The 24,978-nt window shown below is 40.8% G+C and overlaps 2 protein-coding genes across 2 annotated transcripts in view; one reads left to right on the top strand and one right to left on the bottom strand.

Moving 5' to 3' along the window:
• The window catches only part of MYBBP1A (MYB binding protein 1a), a 59,885-nt gene extending 56,326 nt beyond the window's left edge, over positions 1-3,559 (top strand). The window contains exons 26-27 of the mRNA XM_088152285.1: positions 1,019-1,143; positions 1,813-3,559. Of these exons, the coding sequence (XP_088008411.1) occupies positions 1,019-1,143; positions 1,813-2,224 (537 nt within the window). The 3' untranslated portion in view covers positions 2,225-3,559. The remainder of the gene's footprint in view (positions 1-1,018; positions 1,144-1,812) is intronic.
• Positions 3,560-7,959: 4,400 nt separating this feature from the next.
• Positions 7,960-24,978, bottom strand: part of SPNS2 (SPNS lysolipid transporter 2, sphingosine-1-phosphate) — a 113,547-nt gene continuing 96,528 nt past the window's right edge. Inside the window, exons 12-13 of the mRNA XM_088152286.1 lie at positions 12,239-12,285; positions 7,960-10,265 (exon numbers count right to left, since the gene is read on the bottom strand). Of these exons, the coding sequence (XP_088008412.1) occupies positions 12,243-12,285 (43 nt within the window). The 3' untranslated portion in view covers positions 7,960-10,265; positions 12,239-12,242. The remainder of the gene's footprint in view (positions 10,266-12,238; positions 12,286-24,978) is intronic.

Raw genomic sequence — 24,978 nt, 5'->3', positions numbered from 1 at the left:
ATGTAAAAACAAGTACTACAGTTGGCACATCTAAGCATCTAATTCAGATACCCTAAGGCAGTGTTGTCCAAACTTGGCCACTTTAAGATGAGTGGACTTCAGCTCCCAGAATTCCCCAGCCAGCCATGCTGGCTGGGGAATTCTGGGAGTTGAAGTCCACTCATCTTAAAGTGGCCAAGTTTGGACAACACTGCCCTAAGGTTTTTTTGTTTTGCTGGACATATTTGGAATTTGAGAACCTGTAGCTGGCAGGCTGGCAAACTGGCTGCTGTGGGGGATGTATCGAGGCACTAATTTATGAGAATGTCACCTGCTAGTCTCCGCTAGCCTCACTCCTTCCTGCAGGATGCTGTCTCCCATCCCAACTTTTGTATTTCTTTTTCAGAGCAGGTATAACCACTTCTGGACAAAGCACTGGGCTGCAGTTTCACACTATTTTTATTTTCTAAGAAACTTAAAGGGCCCAGAGACATTCTTGGAAGTGAGAAATGCTGGAGGCTGGTGTCCAATGAAGAGAGAGCCAACAGGCACCAACAAGAGATGCATTTGTGGGTACATTAGCAGCCCTTGCATCAAGTTTTGGGATGTTGGCCTGGATCCTGGCTACTAGGAATATTATATCCTGTGCCACAGGGGGTCCCTGGAAGAATGCTGCTCCGCCACCTGATTGAGCACTCAGTCAGCTGATCCTAAGAGCTAATCCAAGTCCACTAATTCCTGTAAAATCCTGTACTATGAACTTGCTTGTTTTGACGGCAAGTAGTGCTCTGTGAATCCTGGAATCAGACTGATTGGCTGCCTCATCCCTACTGGAATCACACACACAATGAGCCATTCCTGGATTGAGTGACTGATGGAAATAAAATTGCAAATCATTCATTCATATCCTTCTCTTAATGAATCTGATGAGAAGAGACAGCAATTCTGGTTTCTGCATCTACGTTCCAAATGTGGGATACCTCTCAAAGAAAGGATTAAAATACCAACCATTCTAGTGTTGTTTTATTTACTTTTTCAGGAACTCAGTGTGGATCTGACTGAGCTTCGTGGGGTGCTCCAGACCCTGGGTCTGCAGGAACATTTTGAGAAGTCCATACGACTTGACAATGTGTACTGGAATGTTATGAAGCTCCTGGGATTTAAGTAAGTTAGAGAGCCAGTTTGGTGTTGTGGTTAAGGCACCAGGCTAGACACCAGGAGACTGTGAGTTCTAGGCCCACCTTAGGCACAGAGCCAGCTGGGTGACCTTGGGCCAGTCACTCCCTCTCAGCCCTAGGAAGGAGGCAAGGGGAACCCCTTCCAAAATCTTGCCACGAAAACTGCAGGGACTTGACTTGAAGGCACACACATGGAACCCCTTGGCCCTCCTGATCAGGCTTGTGAATTTTGGAAAATGAATTTGGAAATTGACACAGTTCACAAACGGCCTGGCCTCCTGAAGAAAGGAGGCAAAGAAGAAAACCTGCAACCCCGCACCCTTTGCATCGCGATTTTGCTGATGATGGCCCTTAACATTTCTCCCCCTCCCCAGTTCCCTTAACATAATCCTTTGACCCCTTTTATCAGAGTAAACTCCTAATGTTCCATTTCTAACTTCTGTTTTTTGCAATTTCACGGGTGGTCTTCAAAAGAAAGGGCTAATGGATGATGGAAGGCCTTGTTGCTGTGGCTGATGGGAGTTTTGGTTTAACATACGTGCTGGGGAATCCTGGGACTTGAAGTCCACACATCTTAAAATTGCTGAGGTTGAGAAACCCTGGATTCGGGAAAGGTGGTGTATGTCATAGGTCCATTCCTGTTCTTGATTTGCAGGCGGCCTGTGAAGGAGAAAGTCTCAGCCCAGCCTGCAAATGGAACTGTGATGCAGTCCCTAAAACGGAAGAAAAAGGGCTTCCTGCCAGCCACCAAAAAACGCCAGAACCGCAAGAAGGTCCAGCCCGGTCAGTCCCAGGAGAACGGTGCTGAGGGTAGACGCAGAATCCCTGCTCCTGGCGAGGCCGAGGTTCCCTCGGAAGGAAAGAAGAAGAAAAGGAAGAGGAGAAGGAAGCGAGCGGCAGAAGAGGGCAAGAGGGAAACGTCTGAGCAGGGTCCTCCAGCAAAGAGGGGGGCTCCGTCCCCAGGGATCGCGAAAGGGGCTGCTGGGCCACGTGGGCGTTTGAAGAAGAAAAAGCAGCAGCAACGCAAGGAAAGGAAGAAAGGGGGGAAGAAGAGTGGGACTGCCTGAATATTGGGAAAGGATGGGACTGCTTTCATCAACTTCTGGGGAATGTGTTTTGGAAGTTGCAGGGGGAATCTTCTTCTGGATTCCAGCCAGCAGAATTAAAACTGACCTCTAGTATTCTGATAGTGAAGGACTCAATTGCTTAACAGTCTTGGGACTTCAGTCCTAGCTGTGATGCCAGGAACCATCTGGGATGGCTCTCCCCAAAGAGCCAAGCTGCAAACAGTGTAACGCATTCTGATTTTATAAGAAAAAGAGGTGTGTGCGTGTGTGAACGAGTTTCATTTGATCCCGGCAATGTAATTCATAAGCTGCTCCTGGAAAAAGAGCTCCTTTGGGGCAACTCCTTCTAATGCCTGGATCAGTAACATATCCTTGGTTTTGATAACAGAAGGTATCGAGTTATGATGTTGAATATATGTAACTTTGGTAACTTGGAGATAAATTACAGAAGTTATATTTCTTAATAAAAGATAAAAATATATTTTTAAATCTTTATAAAATTAAAATGACATGCCGTGGCCCAGATGTGTTCAAAACGTTTCCAATTACTGTTTGCATCTCTGTCTTAGAATGGATGAAACCTCTTACAATAAATAAACAATATGCAAGTTCAGAGAAAGCAGCCTATGATCAAAACCATTGTCCAAGGATAGTCTTTTTTTTTTTAAAAAAAGCTAAAATACGAACTAAAATATGGACTGATAAGGCTGCAATTAATTAATTTAATTAAAGAGCCACTTGGTACCTTATTTCTATATTTCAGTAATTTTCAAGACTTTAGGCTGCTTTTTATAAGGTAAAAAGGTATTGAAACAATTTTTTATATTTATATTCTACGTTCAGTAACTTCTATTTCAGTGGATACTATTCCTCTGTGTATCTACTTAGAAATAATAGCCATTCATTTCAGTACAGCTTGCTCCATGTTAGGTAGCAATAAGATAGTAGTTCTAATCTTTGATCTAAATCTTTGATCAACTTGATGGCGCCTAATCAGTCAATAATCAATCCTGAATGATCCAAAAATTCACTGCGGGTCCTTCAACTTTTATGGGTTCAGTGCCTGTTAATAACATGGCCGGGTGTTCCTAAGTAACATATCCATCACCAGGGCAGATTGATGACTGAATCCTGGTGTGGTAAAAGGGGTGAATATTCCTGCATATAGAACTCTTAGCACATCAAGGATTTTATCTGCAGCTATTTTTAAATATATATATATATTTTGCAATTGAGCTGAGCAGGTAGGTATAATGGGCACATACTCAACTGTTACTATTACTGTTATTATTTATTAAATGTTTATGCTGCATGATTCCGAACGACTCTGAGCTGTTAGTAGCATTTAACAATACACTAATCTGGGCAGTGTACTTCAGAAATGTATTTATTTTACAACAGTTTATACCTCCTTATCCCATCAGCTTACAGTCACTTAGAGCAGTTATTAGACATCATCTCCCTTCCAACGGTCCTTTTGCATTACGCTTCTCTGTTTTGGGATTAGATTGGATGCTAAGGTGAGGGGAAGCATAGGAGAATGGCACAAGACCATTAGGTCTCCCCTTCTTTTCAAGTTTTCTGATGAACCATCCTCAGCAGTACCATGGAGACAAGTCTATTCTTGTGCGTATTTTGAAGGAAACAACTCATTTCAAATAGCTAGTAAATTGATCTAGCCAGAGGTATGCCAAAAAGCAGACTGGATCTGGGAAATGTGTTTTTCTGCTCCTGAAAAACCCAAGAATGCCTGCTTGCATTACCTAAAACAGAGTTTTCCAACTTCATATTCTCTAGATATGCTGGGGGCGAGAAGTCCCAAGGTTGCAGAGAACCTTAAGAGATGTCCCATCGTGTCTTATGGGGTACCAGCTGGCCTGGAGGCTTAGCAATGCCTATAACTTGCTCTCAAAATGTAATCTGTGCCTCCCAAACCAGCTGGGGAGACACTAGACTAAAACAGTAGTGTTCCAGGTTCTAATCCCTCATTCCCATCTAAACATACAATGATTGGTAACAGTTTGTGACATTTGTTCTATATTGTGTTACTTATGGGGTATAGAGTCTTTGGACTGTTGAACATGAGGAGAGGCTTTCTGAAGAAGACCAAAGGCCCATCTAGTCCAAATCCTGTTCCTACAAACAGGAACCTGATTTCTCTGAGAGGTAGACTACTAAGCCTAGCGCTTCCAGTGCGGGCTCCCCTCTTTTGGAACAGCCAGGCCACAAGGTGAGGGTGGCAAAGAATGATAAAAGCTTGACATTTGTTCTGGCCTTTGGGAATGGATTATTTGTAGTTATCAGGGCCAGAACAGCTATTACTGTTTTAGGCTTATACGCTGCTTTGAGTCCCAAAGCTGCTCGGTCAATTAAATAAGCCAGAGAATAAATGAAAGTCTAATGAGGAGCATTCCATGGCTGGAGAGGTTTGGAGAGGTTCCAAGAATTGGTCTGCAAGCTTCTTAAAAATCTCAATCCTATCCTTCTCTTGCAGCTTTTTTAAAAGTAAGAAAATCCAAGAATTACTTACAGGTGAAACTCGAAAAATTAGAATATCGTGCAAATGTTCATTTATGTCAGTACGGCAACTCAAAAGGTGAAACCAATATATGAGATAGACGCATTACATGCAAAGCGAGATATGTCAAGCCTTACTTTGGTATAATTGTGATGATTATGGCATACAGCTTATGAAAACCCCAAATTCACAATCTCAGAAAATTAGAATAGTGTGAAAAGGTTCAATATTCTAGGCTCAAAGTGTCCCACTCTATTCAGCTAATGAATCCATAACACCTGCAAAGGGTTCCTGAGCCTTTAAATGGTCTCCCAGGCTGGTTCAGTAGGAATCACAAGCATGGGAAAGACTGCTGACCTGACAGTTGTGCAGAAAACCATCATTGACACCCTCCATAAGGAGGGAAAGCCCCAAAAGGTAATTGCAAAAGAAGTTGGATGTTCCCAAAGTGCTGCTCGTCAATAGCACATCAATAGAAGGTTATGTGGAAGGGAAAAGTGTGGAAGAAAAAGGTGCACAAGCAGCAGGGATGACCGCAGCCTGGGGAGGATTGTCAGGAAAAGGCCATTCAAAAGTGTTGGGGACTTTCACAAGGAGTGGACTGAGGCTGGAGTTAGTGTATCAAGAGTCACCACACACAGACGGATCCTGGACATGGGCTTCAAATGTTGTATTCCTCTTGTCAAGCCGCTCCTGAACAACATCAGAAGCGTCTTACCTGGGCTACAGAAAAAAAGAACTAGTCTGTTGCCCAGTGGTCCAAAGTCCTCTTTTCTGATGAGAGCAACTTTTGTATCTCATTTGGGAACCAAAGACCCAGAGTCTGGAGGAAGAATGGAGAGGCACACAATGCATGATGCTTGAAGTCCAGTGTGAAGTTTCCACAGTCTGTGTTGATTTGGGGAGCCATGTCATCTGCTGGTGTTGGTCCACTGTTCAGGGTCAACGCAGCCGTCTACCAGGAGATTTTGGAGCACTTCATGCTTCCTTCCGCAGACAAGCTTTATAGGGATGCTGATTTCATTTTCCAGCAGGACTTGGCACCTGCCCACACTGCCAAAAGTACCAAAACCTGGTTCAATGACCATGGGATTACTGTGCTTGATTGGCCAGCAAACTCGCCTGACCTGAACCCCATAGGGAATCTATGGGGCATTGCCAAGAGAAAGATGAGGGACATGAGACCGAACAATGCAGCGGAGCTGAAGGCCACTATTGAAGCATCCTGGTCTTCCATAACACCTCAGCAGTGCCACAGGCTGATAGCATCCATGCCACGCCGCATTGCGGCAGTCATTGCTGCAAAAGGGGCCCAAACCAAGTACTGAGTACATATGCATGCTTATACTTTGCAGAGGTCCGATATTGTTCTATTTCCAATCCTTGTGTTGTTGATGTCATGTAATATTCTAATTTTCTGAGATTGTGAATTTGGGGTTTTCATAAGCTGTACGCCATAATCATCACAATTATACCAAAGTAAGGCTTGACATATCTCGCTTTGCATGTAATGCGTCTATCTCATATATTGGTTTCACCTTTTGAGTTGCCGTACTGACATAAATGAACATTTGCACGATATTCTAATTTTTCGAGTTTCACCTGTATTTGTATGTTGCCCTCCTTTTCTGAGCAAGCAAACAGGTTTTCCATGCAGAAGATGCCATTTTCAAGTGTGTGCTTAAAATGTTAGTAGTGGAAGGTACGCATTTAATTTAAAGCTATAGAAGCTCCCTCTGTTCGAGGGAAATTTACATTGTAAGAACATACAATGTACATCAAACATTGTTTGAAATACCTACAGTGAACACTCAATCGCACTCTGTTCTATTGGAGTTAAAAAAATGAGTAAAATTCTGCTCCTCTATCATTTCCACCCAATGGTTCAAGTCCAGCTCCCTAGAAAGAACAAAAAAGAACCCCTTTCGGATATTTGGAGGCTGTTGTCTCACCTTATCCTTCTATTCTTCCATCTAAACACCATCGGTTCCCTCAAAGGAGGTTGGACTTCTGGAACGCCCAATCGATCTGTGCTTCTGTCGAAGGCTTTCGTGGCCAGAATACGATGGCTGGTGGGTCTTCCCCCACTGGTGGCGGGCTGTGTGGCCGTGTTCTGGAAGTTTTGTTTCCTAACGTTTCGCCAGCATCTGTGACCGGCATGTTGCCCTCTGAAGATGCCGGTCACAGATGCTGGCGAAATGTTAGGAAACAAAACTTCTAGAACACGGCCACACAGCCCAAAAGACCCACACCAGCCATCAATCTGTGCTTCTGCTTGCCAATATTCTTTCTTACAGTTTGAATTTGCACAATATGCTCTACCAGGCTAACAGGGAATTGGATATTATTGCTTAAAACAGTTTGGATGCCTGAACTGGTTTTTCCAGCAGCTACAACGCACTGCAAACCACACTATTTAAGGGTGCACGTCACTGGTATGTTTGCTTCCAAAGAAAAATTATCCTCTAAATCAGTGTTTGTCAACCTTGACCACTTTAAGACGCGTGGACTTCAACTCCCAAAATTCCCCAGTCAGCCATGCTGGCTGGGGAATTCTGGGAGTTGAAGTCCACGCGTCTTAAAGTGGTCAAGGTTGACAAACACTGCTCTAAATAACGCTCCCCCCATCGCCCAGACCCATGCTGCAAGAAATATTCTGCCACAATATTGTGTGTAAATGCTTTATAAGGCCATGAAAACAGGAGTGAAATTAGAATTAAGATGTTTATGGGGAAGAAAGTTTGTCTGAAATGGAAGCTTTCTTTTTAAAAGGAAAAGCTAGTGTCCTGAGACCCAATTTTGTAATTTTTTTTGGCAGGTCAGCAGTTGACTCTGCCTCCTTTTGTGTCTGGATATAACACAGCAGAAGCAGAAAACCATCATTTCGATTTCCATCTAGCAATAAAGGATTAGTATACAGTAACAGACTTCCCCCAAATTGGCAAGTCTTTGATGTGGATTATAGTTCCCCACACTGCCATTCGGTGCCATATTCTGATAGAAGCTGCTGGCCAACATCTCAGGTTGGGGAAGACCAATACAAGGGAAGTCCCTCTTAAACACAGAGGCACAGTTTGGAACTCTCCTGTTCTCGGCAGAAGCTACTGTATACTTTCAAAGCAAACATCCACTGTTGTGTTCACCCTCATAGTGTAATTTCACACAGTGCAGCAAGCACAAGTGCAGCAATTACAGGGAAAATGAAAATGCCAGCACACACTGTTTAAATACATTTTATTTCTTAATTTACATTATGTATGTATATATATATATATATATATATATTCATTTATATATATTTGACTGCTTTATTCTTATACTCTGAGATTCATAATCAATTTCACTGTCCTTTAAAAAATAAAATAGCCATTTGTTGTTCGATTTTGCTTCTGAAAGAAAATCAGAAAAAACAATTTGAGTCCTGCCTTGTATAACAAGAAAAACGTTAGCATTGCGCTTCCGTGCTTTCCACTTGTCCAAGTGATCGTGAAGTGTCTCTTTTTGTGAAAAGTCTGAGAACAAATGCCAATTCCTCCAGATCAGGCCTGGCTGACAGGTGGAATGAGGCACTGCAAGTGGGGTCACTGTCCCCTTGCTCGGATATTTGGAAACGGATTAGTCTCATTTAGGAGGAGAGCTGGGGAGGGCTTTTGGTTGGCTTCCCTTTGTGACTGAAATTCATAGAGAATAGAAAATGGAGACCCTTTTCAGTCTTTCTTTGTATATGCCTACTCAAGAGTGATCTTCTTCTTCCTCTTTGGTGTAACCTCCAAGCCCAGACACAAGTTCTCATTCTGGCAAGGCGTGGTTTAGCACCCCCAGTCAAATCTTTGCCTAATTTTACCATTTTTAGGTTCCTTCCAGATGGCACCTGCCCCTGGGCCTGCAGAGGACAGAAACAAAATGCTCTTTTCTGGCCACATCTGTTGGGGTTCACTCTCTTCCTCAGCTGGGAGCTCTCTTGCTGGCATTATTGGATTCTGCGCTGGGCTAGTCTGCTTCCTTTAGTGCCGTGTAAATTCCCTGCAATGATCTGGAGCAAAGCTACATGCTAAATTGGATCCTTAAAAAAAACAGGGAATGATTTTCACAGATCACATTAGGGCTGGTGAACCTTAAAAGGACTGGAGGATTCCAGACACTAATGCCAGTCCTGAAATGTTTCAGCTTTGGAACAAGAACAGCTGAAAGGAATGATGCTTGCACGCGGTTCAGGAAAACACTACAGGTTCAAGGAAGGAAGCAGTCCTGCATGAGCAACTATCCACACCGAAGACTAGTTAATGAAAACTTAAGTGTGTATGGCATGTGTATATGAGACACGTCTACTAAAATCTGCTGAGGAGCTGTTTGAAACTAACTGTAGCCATGATCTGTTTCAGATGGAACTAATTTCTGCTCTCTCTCTACTTCTTTTTGACATCTGAAAGGCTGTCAGGTTCCTGGAGATCTTGTGGAACAGTGATGCAGCAGAGATGAGAAAAACAGAGGGCTGGTTGGGATTAACAGGGCTTCATGGCCCCCTGCCCTTTCTCAAAGCCAAAAGGATGGACTGCTTACAACCTTCTCAGAAACAGAAGTCACCACCATCAGGATCAGGAGCAAACTACTGTACTTCAATGTCTAGTGAAAATTCAGGATTGAATTTTAAGGCAGTTCTTCTCTGCTCTACCCTGTTGTTCACAGAAAAACAACAGCTCTCTCTAAATAATAGGGTGAGGAGGATATTGCTGCTGGAAATGGTCACTCTAGTCGTCTTTTTTTGGCCTGGAGAATCATTGGTAGAACTGTTGACAGTCATCTCTTTTGTTGTCATGTCTCCCTGTTCCTCAAGAGGCTTGAAAAAAAATCTGAAATTCCCCATGGAAAACTAAAATCCCCAAGTCATGCTGGTCCAAAAAACAAACGTTATTGGTAGGTCTGAGGTAGCTCCAGCAGTAAACTGCTAGTGCAAATGACACTCTTATTTAAAGCAAAAAAATAACAGCTATCCATCCAATCCAATCTTTTTGGTGTCCTGCAGAAAAAACGGTATCCTATTAACGTCATTTGAGAGTAGAAAAGGTATCTGGGGGGCTGTAACCAGAAGGCAAAACATTGCTTTTGTGGAGCTGGAATAATGTCTCTACCTGAAGACAGGATTGCTGACCAAAGCAAGGGTGTTAAACAGTGTTAGATGTTTACTCCATTAGCAGAAGTGGGTGTCTTCTTTGGCTGAAAGTAAAGTTGTATATTCAGTTCTCTAGATGTTTCCTTTTGGAGACGGAGGGTAAAAGAACCAGCCAGAAGCATCCACCCAGATTGGGAGCGAGTTGTCCATACTTCTGTAGACCACAAGCCTCCCTGTGTGTCCAGAGGACCCCTTCATTCTGCTGAAACACCACCAACCCTTTGTGTCTGAGAGTCTGGATTTCCTCTGGCTCAAAGCATGGGGGCAGGGGATGAGGGGGGTGTCTCCACGGGTGCTCATTTTGGGGTTTAGTGGCAGCTACGAAAGATTGCCTTCATTGCCCGAGATGTCAGCTGCAAGGAAGGAAACAAAGACGAACTGTTATGGTGGTGAGAAAGATACAGATGCTTTCACAGAGAGACAGTCAAATCTATAGCCCATTCTTTTGTACTGGCTCGGACCATTAAAGTGGTGGTGGCCAGAATCCAACAGGCTGCAAAATGCTGGACTGGTCTGAAAAATACATTCAGGTTTCTGCTGAAAGTGTCCCCTCGGACTTTGTGAATAACTGATCATTTAAAGCAGAGGCCCAATGCTGTATCTTGGGTTTTCTTATTGGAAGAATACAACGTGGCTGTTTACTACAGAGGGGAGACTGTTGACTACTGTATTTTATACCTCTATCTATCTATCTATCTATCTATCTATCTATCTATCTATCTATCTATCTATCTATCTATCTATCAACTATCATCATCTATCACATTTGTATACCCTGCCACAATCTCAAAAGACTCCGGGTAGTTCACAAATGCCAAAGTATACAATAAAAACACACAAAAGCATCCATAATCCAAGGAAAGTGAAAACACAGAATACAAAAATACAGGCGTTGAGAAGAACCAACTGAAAAGCCTAACCAAGATGATCTCACCAAGGGCCCAGACGCCCTTGGAAGAGTTCTGATCTGAGCTGCTTCTGGAACGTAATCAAAAAGGAAGCCAACCAGATGTTCACTGGAAGGACATTTCAAAGGTCTGATGCTCTCACTGAGAAGCAGTGCCTCCAAGCCTCAGTAATTCAAGAAAATTACCAGAATCAGAGCCAATGGATTTCTAGACCCCAGTTACTAAGAGAGTGGACCAATCTGATGGACAGGACTGATGCTGTATTGTATGCTAACTTCCCAGAGGCTCCAACTGATGGTTATAGGAAGCAGGATGCTTTACTAAATGGATTCAACTTTCCCTAATGGTTCCTTTACTTAATTGCAATTGCATTTAACTAAATGTGCATTGGGTTATACAGTTGCTTTTTTGAGATATGGAGAAAATAGTCTCTCTTAAAGTTTAATTAACAAAGGCCAACTTGGAAGGAAAGGCCATATTGAATAGTTCAGTAGGATATACAAATGTAACTCACACACTAGAAGCTAAACTACAGGTAGTCCTCATTTAGCAACCACAATTGAGACCAGCAACTTGGTCGTTAAGCAAAGCGGTTATTAAGTGAAACATCACAATTTTACCATCTTACTTCAGCTTTCCTTTGCTTTACAGACCTACAAAGGTCTGTAAATGTGAGGACTGGTCGCAAAGTTACTTTTTCATCACTGTCATAACTGCAAATGGTTGCTAAATGAGGCAGTCACTAAACAAGGACTACCTGCATTTCAAAGAGAAATGTGTGTTCCTTTTAATTCACAGCTGAACTTATTCTAGCTTTGTCATGAATTAAAACTGTCCACTGTTCACACAATATGCTTAATCAGATTAAGTAAAAGCCTAGCAGGTGCATTCAGACAAATAGCTCAGTGACACTTCGTTAGATTTTTCATTACATTACATTCATTATGTTCAGGTTAGTTTATGATTCAGTATATTGCTGAGTCCACAAAATGGGCTAATCAAGTTAAGCATGTTGAATGAACATGGCCAATTTGCATGTAACTTCCTGTAATTCAGTTTTCCTGATGCATGTTTTGCAAATTTTTTGGCAAAGAAAGATGGATACTAGCCAGGCCATTATCCCATGGCTTAAAATTGATTTCATATCTAAGCTTTGCCCAAAGGTGTTAACCATAATATCCCAGTCTGGATGAACTTCCAGACTTCCTGATGGTTATTTACCCAGTCAAGAGAAGAGACTCCTTTCAGTCTTGGCATATTAACTGTTCATCTGAATGCAACTATTCTGTTGCAAGTAACCTTTCATCATAAAATTGCCCCTTGGGGGGGATGGAAACAGCATCTACTAGAATTCCAAGCAGACACTGGAAATTCCTAGAATTCTTAGAATGTTTTTTCTCATTGCCCTAGTCACTTACCGCATTAAACTTTCACTGAGGTTGGAGGCATCATAAGTTGGTTTACCCTGGGAAGAAGAAATGGAATTGTCAAGTTTCAACCTGCTTTTCATCCCATGCACACACAAACATATAATCACACAAGAGCAGATTTTTTTTTTTTACATCCAACATGCTATTTCAAGGCCTATATCATGACCCATCTGTTCTTTCTGGATAGGTAAGCAGTTTTGACAGGTAAAAGGAAAAGCACGTATACAAAAGAGGCTCCCAGGGCAGCTTCCAGATGTGCGGGCTTCAGCTCCCAGAATTCTCAGCATCTGGAAGCTACTCAGGTGGGGAAATGCTACCCCCAGGGCACCCTCAGTGGTTAGATGTTGGGAGGCTTAGATTCCTCTAGTTGTTTTTTACTATAATGCCCATCGCCACTGGCCATGCTGGATGGGGCTACATTACAGTCCAAAGCAACATGTTGGTCGTAAGCCACCCAGAGTTGCTTTAACATGGGCGGCTACCTAAATGTTTTAAATAAATAAATAAGGAACGGACAAATCCGTCAATCTCATTTTCTTATTTTTTGTACATTTCTCAGATCCAGTTTGTTAAATTTAGGGGTTTTAAGTGTCCACCAAAGTTTGTAAATATTTTGCTACACATTTCTCCATACCCATACAAGTTCATCTGTAATTTTGTTAATATAGTTTTTGCAAACTATCCTTTCATGCAAGTACCCTTTCACAACCGTATGCATTTTTCTACAGATTTTCCTTAATATCTTTTTTTTTAAATGGCAAAGTAAAATTCAGAAAAGTGAAAATGTTGAATGGTAACTAAGCTTTGGTTCACATATTGCTCTGCATTTCCTCCCCAGTCTCAGTGGAGATCAGATACACTTCTTAAAAGACAGAATCAGGGCAATGAGCAAAGCTCTTAAAAGCTAAAAATCTCACAGGATTTCCACAAAGTCTTTTTCTTTTGTGAGGAGTAGACTCCTGTTTTGTATAATGCACACTGATAGCTGCTGTTTGGATTACTATCCTAATTTACAGATCAACACTCATCACTGACAAAAGCATCTTTCCTCACACAACCGTCTTACCGAGTCTCATCTTTAATTTTTTAAACAAATTAAAGACCTTCAATTCCCTGTGTCTGATCTTAATGCTCATCCATTCGGCCTTCTTTCTTTTCCAAAATAGCACACCACTTTCTAAATATGTCTACGACAAGGATAAAACAAAGAGCAACACAGCGTGACGGATGAGATTAAAAACAGCAACACAACAAAGGAGATATTTAAAGCAGATGCAGTAAATTCAGACGGCAAAAACTATGGAGAAAAAGAAAAGAAAAGAAAAGGCCAAGCTGTAAGTCTGACTCAGTGACAGAAAGAGAAAGGGTTCCAAACAATGGTTGAAAGTTGAAAGCCAAAAGCCAAAAAATGAAGAATAACCCATCTGGATTATACAAATACCTAGCATGTATTTTTTTTTAAAGCCACACAGGAAGACTCTAAGCCAGTACTTGCTCTTGGCTGCTGAAAGCCCACAAGGATAGATAGATGCCTTGAGGATTAGCCTGGAGAAGGTGAGACCTATAGAAGCCACATATTCTTTTTTCTCTATTGGAATTCTCCAGATGTACTGAATTTCAATTCCCACCATCCTTAGTGAATGTGTCCAATAATTATACTTGCTAAGGATGATGGGAGTTGTATTCTAAGAGAGCCAAAGGACAGCAGAATGGGGGAGGTTCCATTAAATTATTTAGTTTAATCCAGGAGAGTCCCAGAGGTGCCAGGTAATTCAAGATACTCCAAGATGATGTCTGCAACCCTTTCAAAAAACAGTATTTTCCCAAAATAGCCAAAATCATGTGAGATTGTCAAACCTTATGGTTTTATATTTTGACAAGATCTTTTACAACCGTGCCTAAATCTCAAGATTTTAATGGTCTTGTATAAGATCACAAAACTGTCAAACATTTTACAATCTTGCAAGATTTCAAGTGATTTTTTTTTCAAATGGGAAAGGCAGGCAGGAGGCTGAAGAACTCTTTAAAAGGTTACTGTGCTAATCCAAGTTGGTTCCCTGCAGATTCTGATTTTCTTCCTCCTCCTTCCTCCAATCTGGGGTGCATGAGGTCCAATTATGCATTCCTTCCTTACCTACAGAACCTATGATAAACATCCAGGCCAGAGCAGAACTTGGAAGTCCTAATGTTTGCTGCATGTTTCAGAGGCTTCCAAGTTTTGTATTGTCCAGTCTAGAAATGGCATTTCTAGCCAGATTTCTGTTGTAAGGACACTTCCCTGCCCAGCCAATATCTCTAGATGTCCCAAGCTTCTTGGATCAGGCCAACACTGTGGCCCCGGGAATATACTCAGAGGGACACCTCCAGTTGTTCTGACTTGTTGAGTAGTTTACAAATGCATAAATCTACCAGCCATGTTTCCTATGCAAGCATTCCAGAAGCCAAATCTTGTTGGGAAGGAGACCAATCATTGTTTCATTTGGGACAACCTCCTCCATCTCTGCAGGACAGGGATGAGCAACTTTTGGTGATCAGTGACTGACATGAACAATTTTGGAGAAGGAGGTCAGCAGTGAGTGGAGAAATGATTTCAAGTGGATGGGTCTGATATATAACTGGATGGGACTTCCTGTGGTTTTGCTAAGATCTTTTGGTGGGAGGATGATCTTCATTTTTGAAAACATTAAGCCATTTTTAGAATTTGCATGACAATTATTGTTTGCTTTCTCCCTGAAAATAGTGGGAAATCCTACGGCCAATTTGGCAACTATGGACAGAAGAGGTGCTGAGGGTGTCTGCAAGGAAGGGTTTGAGGGCTTGTACGTAGTACTAGGTCACAGGTCTCCCAACCTTGTTCCGGGAGATTTGCAAATGTTTTTGTTCTTCTCAAGACAGAAGAGCAGTAAGGCCTTTTGCTTCCTACCTGACAAGGAACTAGCTCCAAATCTCTTTTACATGAGCAGCAGGAAGAAAAAATAAGCCCTTGGAATCTGGAACGGCTTTCTTTCTTTTTTACTGATGTCCTATTAACATTTTTAAAGCCTCTTTTCATTCCCCCCACATTGCTACCTACAGAAATTCTCAGAATTTCCCCCTAGCGCAATTGACTAAATCTTATTCCACAATTGTTGTGTGCTTTTATAATTAAGGATTTATAGCAGCTGTTATTTTATCCTAGCCTAACACTCCAAAATGAGTCATTAAGTATTACTTAATGGAATGCAGAAAAGAATCTAATTTAACACCATGCAAGGTTCACTAGAAAACCCGAGGCTGTGTTTGCACTTACACACACCTCTTCCGCTGGTAAAGTGCTGGTTTCATCTGAACATTATAATTTCTCTTAACACGGCCATGCTCCCATTTTCCATTGTTTTTTCCCCCTTGCCCTGTGTGTCTTAATTTCTCTAGTGCTATCAACAAAGTTGCCAAAGAAATCGTGCACATTCTAAAACATTTGATCCGGAGTTTCTCTATTCAGGCGTGTTTTACAAGCAAGTAAATCAATGGAAAACTAAAATGAACAAAAATAAAAAGGAAAGAGAATGTGAACAACTGAAACAATTTAAGAACTGGAATTTCCTTGGTTTTAAGATGCAGTCCTGTGGGAAGACTGGCCATTACAAAACCAAACTCTCCTTCTGCAACAGTGGAGATAAAGGTCCAGCCTTGGAGATAGAACTTCATTTCTGCAAGGCTCCACAGGCTGTAGAAAAGTTCTTATTTATTTTCAAGATGAGAACCTTGATGGTTACTGCTACCGACAGTGGACATGCTTGGTCAAGGAACAAACAGAGTTAATAATGGAAGATGACTCAAATCAAATCACCCACACTTCCAAAAAGTATTGAGCCATCAACATAAACCATTTTGAAGACCATCTTTTCTCTTTTTGTTGTCCATAATTATGACAGTACCATCTTTGTGAACTTTTATACCACTATGATCTGGATTATGGAGGGGGTAGAATCTTGAGTTCAAATTCCAAAGTGGATTTCCCTCATCTACAATGGAGTGATGGGAAAATTCATCATGGCTCTGCTTTGCAATTATCTTTCTTTCCATTTTTAAACAATAGCTGCTACTTTCAGTAGCCGTGTTTGCTAATTCCTGAAATATGGCTGCAATATTTCTTGTGAAGGTCCTACAGTGATACAGTATGGGTGCTTTCACCCTACAGGCTTAATCTGGTTACTGAATTTCTGGCTATTTTGTGCTCAGTTATTAAAAAAAATAAAAATAAAACCAAAATTAACATTAACCAAGCATAGCATGCTATGGAAATAACCTAATTAAATATGGTGTGTGAACCATCTTTGGGAAAAAAGGCATAGCTGTCTCTGTGGGCTCATCTCATCATTCATCTGTAGTTCCACTTCTCAAGAATTATGATCGTAATTTCAACATGGTTTCTGAAAAAAAAAGTAGCCCTTGGACTACCTTGTAAATATATTAACATCTATGTTTTAAAAAATGATTACATCTATACAGATTTGTTTCATGTGCTCAGAAGCCAGATAGAACAAATTTAACAGTGAACATGTAAGAAAGCCACTGGTCTGAGATGGACGGCTATATAGAATGAATGAATGAATGAATGAATGAATGAATGAATGAATGAATGAATGAATGAATGAATGAATGAACGGACATGAACCAAATTAGACCATTCCATCCAATCCTAATCTGTATGCAGTTTGTTCCGAGTCCTTATTATCAAAGCCTTCTGTTCTTTGCTCTTGATTTTTTATCTTCTCCATCATTTTCCTGAAGTCTCATCTTACTTCCCTACCTGCACAAACATGTTTATTTATTCTTGTCTTGGCTCTTTGTCCCACTACTGTCACTAAACTTCTGTTACAATTTTACTTATTTTCCCAATGCTTAATTTGGACACTGAATCTGTTTTGCTCCAACAATTTTAAGAGGGAGTAATTCAGGACAGCAGTTGAGTTTTGCTCTGTTTTTTCCTCCTAGAGAATCACAAGAGGATTAAAGACAATACTAAAAAGAGAAGAAAATTAACATTCTGTTCTGTTCTCCTCAGGCAACAGAGTTTTAAAGCAGTGTTCCTGAACCTTGGCCACTTTAAGATAGGTGGACTTCAACTCCCAGAATTCCCCAGCCAGCCAGGGGAATTGGGGTAAATATATATATAACACATACAATACTGTGTACTCTCTTTGAGCAGGACTCTGTACATAGCTAAAATAGCATTGACAGCTGGGACTCAAAGCACATCAACTCACCCAGATCTTACTGTTGGGTGGAAACATTAAAAAAAATGGCCCCACAGGTAACCAGAAGGAACCCCAAATTGCGTACCAGTTCCACTTGGGGTAATACCATCCCATCAGGGAATAAAGATGGCACATTGCTGTGACCAGTAGATCCTTGCAATGCAAACCACTCGGACTTAGGTTGAACCCTAAGCCTGTTCCTCCCCATTCAGACCTTTACAGCCTCCATGTATCAGTACAGGATTTCTACAGTATCACTTCTATGGCCAAGGGTCAGGAATTCATCTATTCCATTACTAGCTATCAGAACTATAACATACAGGCACACACACACACACACACACACACAATTAACCCTGATCAAATAAATTCACTTTATAGTCCTTCAATGTACTTTTTAAAAGCTTGGTCTTTAATCCCATCAGGTAATATCCCACAACTTGGTTTCTTATCATGTTCTTTTTGTCTCCTCTCAGGAACAGCTTTTGTAGTTTAACACATCCCTTTTGTAAATCCAAGATAAGAAAGCTATTCAAGTCATTCTTCTGATTTATTATTTGCATGTCCCCTTTAATTATTAAAACATCAGCCAGTTTCCTTTGTAAATCCACTGTGGCATCTTTTTCCATATCACTCCTATAATCTGCCATTTTAAAATCCATTTTCAAATCTACATTCTCTATTTTGTCCAGTGAAATCTGTTCCTCTTCTGTAGACTCTGTTAGATCCATTTTTAGAGTGGCAGACAATCTTGAAAGTAAATTCTGAGTACATTGTTCCCAGACAGCTTTAATTTCTTCTATAGTCAGCTAATATTGCTCCATTGTATTAATAGGTCTCTTCTCCTTTAATTGTAATCCTTAGTTCTCTCTGGTCCCCTCTAGTCAACCTTCAAAGTCTTCTCTTATCATATGTTTATTTTCCAATCAGCAAAACTTTCCCATGGGAGGATTTCTTACAGCTAATTTCAAAATCTTCATATATATTTTTATAAAATTTTAAACAACCCACAGGAAATATTCTTTCGAGTCTGTCTGACCCTTTAACTTTCCAAAATCAACATTCTAGTCCCTCTTTTGCTGTTTTCCAAAAATTAAAATTTTTCTTTTTAATCCTTAAACTTACATGAAACTTCTTTCATCCAGGATAAAAGGAAGCTCTCCCAGCGTAATGAAACTTGCTCTTCAGAAGGTTATTAACGTCCAAAAGATTAATAACAAGCAATTTCCTAAGGTAGTTAAGAGAGGATGTAGGCAAACCCAGTGTCCATTTGAAGGCACTGAGCTGTGGCTTAGGCAGGATGATTTTCCCCTGGCTCCCAGAGCATTCAAACCCACCAGAGATCACTATTTTGTGGTCATTTCATGGGCAAGCCTCTGCATGGAGTAAACTTGTAAGTGAACCTAGTCTTCTCCTTGATCTGGAGAGGTGTTCCAAGGAGCCGATCCATTCACCAGCTCCCCTTTCCACCACAGCTGTTGGCTCTACTCTCGTGGAGCTGTCTTCAGTCTGCCATTGCTTCCCCAGAAGCCCCTCAGAGGCATAATTATGATTTTTTCCTTCTGAGAGAAGACAGGTACAAGATAGGAGTTAAAAAGTTCTGTCTTCTCAATGTCACCCATTATCATTTCATCACTTTCTCCTTGCAATAGACCTACACTCTCTTGGATTTCCTTTTATTTCCAATATACTCAGAGAATCCCTTTTTATTGTTAGTTTTGCTATCCCTCACTAACCTTGGCCATTCTGAACTTTAACTTTTCTGATACAATTCCTACACTTTTTGGAGAGTACCTTGTATTCTTCTTTGGTTATGTTCCCGTCCTTCCATTTCCTATATGTCCATTTTTCTCTTCAGCATTTTAAAAAAGTATGCATATATTCATACTAGCCTCTTTCAGATTTCTCCTTGTGGGGATTGCTTGCAATTGGGTCTTCAGTATCTCATCTCATGGAATTTCTCATCCTTCCTCGACACTTCATAATTTGAAGCCTTTGGATCTAACCTACTTTTCTGTAGAGTTTCTCACAATCAGCTCTTCTGAAATCCATATGCAGGTGTTACTCTTCTCAGTTTCTTCTCCTTTGAACATCGCAGACTCAAGGATAACATGGTCACTTTCCCACAAGGTATCTGTCACCCTCTCTTCTTCAACAAATTACCCCCAGTTGGTGAGGTTACATGCAGAATAGCAGACTACCTTGTTCTTTCTTCCACCTTCTGACAAATGAAGTGGTCATCAAGAGAGGACAAGAATTGGTTGTACCTCTGATTCTTGGCAGAGTTCAATGCCCAACAGATGAAATCCCTAATTATCACTATTGCATGCCGCTTCGAAAGACTGGTCATCTGATGTTAAAAGACCTCATCTGTATCAGTAAAACTTTTGTGTCTCCTATTAGTTCCATGCTCTGATTCCTAAATTTCTGTACATGTATATTTTTTCTTTGCCTTTAGTGTAACATCCTCATCCATTCTCTTGAATCTGTTGAATAAATTGTGGCATTCCAGTGCTGTGTGCCAATTGTGAACATCACTCCATCATTCTCTTGTACTGCCATGGCTTTCATCTGGAAAACTGCCTGTGCTCCCAACTGCTTCACCTTCCTGGCCAAGGAACTTTAGTCTCCAGGGATTCTTTTGGTATCTCCCCTGACTGTGTCATTCATCCCAACACAGATCAAGTGAAAAGGCTAGTTGTTGGGTTTAAATAGACTTGGTAACTGCTCCATCAGGTCCTGTACGTGGGCACCTGGAAGACAACCCTTCCTGCAATATCATATCCAGTCTGCAGACAGCCACCTTGGCTCCCTTTAACAGGGAATGTCCTATGATTTTTTTTGCTAGTGTAAACTGGTGTCAGTCACTGGCTTTTTAGCATCTATCAAAAGTTGATTCTAAATATGATTATAGCAAGGGCTGTTAACAGGTATTACTTAATCTCAACAATCCCAGATTTATGAATAATAAGTCTTCTCATTCCCTGCTGGGTCAAGTCAGTATATATAAACATCTATGCCGAGATTAATTTCTTTGCAAATCCTATGACTTCCACCGTGCCCCTTCCTGTGACACCATTGCATATCCTGATGGCCTCCTACAGCCCTTCAGAAGGTCACAAGGTTCAGTTTAGTCCAACATCCCTCAGAAGTTGTCTAACCCTGAATTAGGAGATACAGTAACTCAGATCAGATTTATGGAAAGACTATGGAAGAAGCAAAGTGTTTAAGGAAGTAACAGGTCTGCTGTTGCAGAACCATGAGAAAACTCAGCAGAAAAGCCAAGGAAAATCTTAATTAATGGAAACAATTAATTAATTAATTAATTAATTAATTAATTAATTAACAATTAATTCCCAAACATTCCAAACATTCTTTTTGTGCCTGGAAAGGAGGCAGCATTATGGTTCTAATTTATAGGAACTCTTGGAATGATCCCTGAGGCACCATGGTCGGCTGGAAATTGTCACATCAGAATACATTAGCCATGGAACATCAGTCCAAGGACCACAGCATCAGCTGCAGAAAGCCATGTGAAACAGAAATGGCTGGTTTTCACGCTGAAGATCCCAGATTAAATCTTGTCATCTCCTTGAAGATATGAGAAAGACCATCTTGTAAAACTCTGGACCAGTCAATTAATAAGTTCACACAACACACTAAGCCAGGTTAACAAACCCAGGTTAACAAAATGCAATTGCTGTGTTCACGTAACATGCTTTGCCCATACATGACATTATGGCTTAATGGCTCACCCTTAATTGAGGAAGTTGTGCAAACTTCTAGTGGGCAGCACTGAGCTAGATTTAACTCAATATTAAGCAACTTCCTCTGTTCCTAAATCTATCCCTATTTTCACCTAGAAAAAGTTGTAAGATCTCCCATCAAGCTGTCTTGCTGATATATATTTCCATAGTCTCTACCCTAAATCTTGTGCTACTGCAGATCTATAGATTAGTAGCAAAACTGCCCTGAGTCACGTTTCTGTGAGATGGGTGGCACACAAATATAATAAATAAATAAAAACATACAGTCTGCATACAGATAAATCTTCATTCTATCCCAGCCATCTGCTGTTCAAAGATTAAATTGCATAAAATAGGAAAGACCTCTCTCTGCTGGAAGTCTTGAAGAGCTGTCACTAGACAGAAGGCAACCCTAAACAATCTGATCTGGTATTAAGAACTTCTTAGGTTCTGAAGGAAGTTGACTGTATGTGTAAAAAAACAAAAACAAAAAAACCCTCCTGAATTCAGAATCAAATCTGCAGATTTGTCATACAAAACAAACCAAGGAGTCTGGCCAGAGATGTTAACTGGCTGTATAATTTAGTCTGATATTTGAGCTTCTTTGGGACAGAGGGATATGCACACGTCACTTCTGCTTCCCATAACTAATGCTGCCAGGAATACTGTTCAGGAATCTTCTAGGCAGACCAATCATTGATGGTAGAACCACCCCACAAGACAGCTGCCATCCGTGTCTGGGTTACGCCACTGGGCTGAATTCTCAAATTCAAGCCACTATCAAATGACTCTTTAGATAAACAAACCTAAAAAGCCACCAATAACTTCTCATTCTGCCCTCCTCAAGTTACTCATTACTCTGATGCTTCCAACTTCTTAATACAAAAAAACAACACCCCTTTCTCTTTCCTGTTTATAAGGCCTCATCCCTCCTTATTTTCTATTGCAAAAGAGCCAGGTTAGAATGCTTCTTTACACTATTTTCAACTTTACACTTGTACACAGACATCTAGTAGATTGAGAAAAATGCTTAGCTCCTCCCTTTTTTTTAAAAAAAAACCACCTACATAAAGAGAAAAATAAACATACAAAGCAATGAGTCTTGATGACCAAACAAACAAGACAAAAGGAAATATTTCTTTACCCAACATGCAATTAAACCTTGGAATTCACTACTGTGAGATGTGGAGCTGGCTACCAGCTTGGCTGGCTTCAGAAAGGGGTTGGACCAATTCATGGAAATCCTGGGGATCGATGGCTCTTAAGCCTCTGAAAGCCATCTGCTAGGAGACTAATGGGTCACAGTTGGTTGGTTGGCCACTGTGAGAAGAGGTGCTTGAATAGATGGGCCAGGGGTCTGATCCAACAGGGCACTGCTTACGTCCTTATGTTCTTAAAACTAAATTAAGAACCATCACAAACAGGGGACTGCAATTACATCAATTCATCAATAGGGTTAAATAATTACAGAATGCATGCATTACAAATTGATTGTTTCAAAGCTGCCTCTCCTAAACAAAGAACCAGCTTCTAATGAAATAGTAGTTGCTTACAGAGATTCTTTTCTCATCCCTCTTCCTTCCTCTGTAGCTTAGCAGGATTGCCAATTCTTCCTGTGCCTAATAATTTCCTTAATTTCAGGCCTTGCAGCCAAATTTGCAATTTTTTTTAAAAAAATTCCTCTTTTGTTTATTTTTAAATCCCTGAAGGCTGGTAACACTACATTCCTTCCATGCAAGCAGAAGCCACAGAATTTGCAATACTTTGCAGACACAGATGAAGTCAACCCTACATTCATACAGATACACAGATATTTAAAAACAGTTCTAAAGAAACAGAAAATGGAGGGACAGACTCTATCAGGGGTTGGGAGGAGGGGTTTCATGCTTTGTAGATGATAATGATGATGATGAAGATGAACAATAATAACATCAACATTGCATTGCATTGCATTTATATACACTCTTTTCTTAGACAGCTCAAGGAAGCTGTCATGGTATTGGGAAGGGGGTGGAATCTCCCCTAACTCTACCCGTACAATCGATCCTGTTAGGGAGGTTGGGCTGGGAGAAAATGGCTGGTGCAAAACCACCCTGTAAATTCTGTAGTCAGTGGAGGACTTGAATCTGAATGTTCTCAGTCCCACTCTAACCCTCTAACCACTACACTATACCAGCTCTCTTAAGAGAGGTTGGATGGGCAACTTCTTAAAGACAGTGAAATTGCATCCTGGCTATATACTCTACATCAGTGTTTTTCAAACTTGGCAACTTTAAGATGTGAGGACCAACTCCCAGAATTCCACACATCTTAAATTTGCCAAAGTTTGAAAAACACTGCTGTACATTGAACAAGGAATTGGACTAGATGTTCTCCAAGATGTTTTCTAAATCTAGGATTAGGGACAAGTTAGGACAGACCAAATCAAACTACAGTACCGTATCCAGAATTTAAGTCCACGGAACTCTCCTTTATTATACAACCAACAGTGTTGCTAGTCCTCATGGCTGTCAAATATCCCGGGATGCTTGTTGGAATGTCAAGAAACCAGAATGATTAATGAATTAAAATTTCAGAGGTTGTGGATGGGGTGAGGATTTACCACAATGCATCAGTTCTTGCTCTGATTAGCAAAAGTAGAATATGCAACACTGTTGAGTTGCAGACTAGATTTGGTCTTTTAAAACCAGACTTTAGGTGTCCTTTGCACAGAATTCCACTACCTTTCATGTACACACACAGCTCCAGCACGGAAGGAGCAGGGCTTGGATGACATTATAACACAAGGAAGTTTGATCATCAACTAGCCTAAGCCGCAGAGGACCTGGGATGAATTATACTTCTAAATTCATAATAGGTTTTAAAAAATGTAGGAATCGAAATCTGGCCCCAAACATTTTATATAACATAAGAATCGCCCCACAAACATGCTTAGAGAGCCACACATATTTAAAACTTCTGCCCACAAAAATAAAACAAGGCAAAACAAAACAGCCTAGTCCAGAATTACTTTCTCCCTGATGAGGAGAATTTGGAGTCCCATTTCTGAGTTTTCTTTTGAAATCAGATACAGGAGAGAGAGAACGAGAAGGACACACAGTCTCTCTCAAACACACACACATAAACACACACAGTTCAAATAGATGGCAAGTTGTCCCTATTTGTCATGACAAGTATGTAAACTAATTTTCAAAAAGACAACAAAACACATACACACATGAACTAACCCCCCAAATTCTCTTGTGGCTATCGTGTGGTAGCGTCTTCTGAGTTACTGGAGTTGCCAATGGTGAGATGATCCAAATAGGTACTGAAAAACATGTCACCCAGATTTGTTTCTCTTGTGAACTAGCTGGATAGAAGGCTCAGGGAGAACAGTCTTTAGAGGCAACACCTGAAGATCTGATATATATTCAAGCAAACAGAGAAATGTATTTATTTTGTATATAGTAGTGCTGGGCTGAAATTGGGGGCGGGGGGAGGTATGTTTTATTAACATTTCTTATTGCTGCAGAAAGACTGCCTCCCCTGACCATTCTTTTGTTGAAATTTAGTTTTTAGTTTAGTTACAATTCGATCCCACTCTTTCACAAGTGGCATTAAGGTTACTATATGGGCATGGTTCTTTCTGCCCTTCCATTTTATCCACCCTGTCTGGTTGGTTACACCAGAGTCTCCAACTTGGTGGGCCCAGTGACAATTTTAAAAGTGTGCTGCAGATGCTGTCATGAAAAACAACATA

The sequence above is a fragment of the Python bivittatus genome, unplaced genomic scaffold (genome assembly GCF_059951505.1).
Source record: "Python bivittatus isolate LINGU-HERP-01145 unplaced genomic scaffold, Pbiv_v1 ctg000690_np1212, whole genome shotgun sequence".
In the NCBI taxonomy this organism is placed as follows: Eukaryota; Metazoa; Chordata; class Lepidosauria; order Squamata; family Pythonidae; genus Python; species Python bivittatus.
Note: the sequence above shows the minus strand (reverse complement) of the source record. Positions and strands in the feature narration are given on the sequence as shown.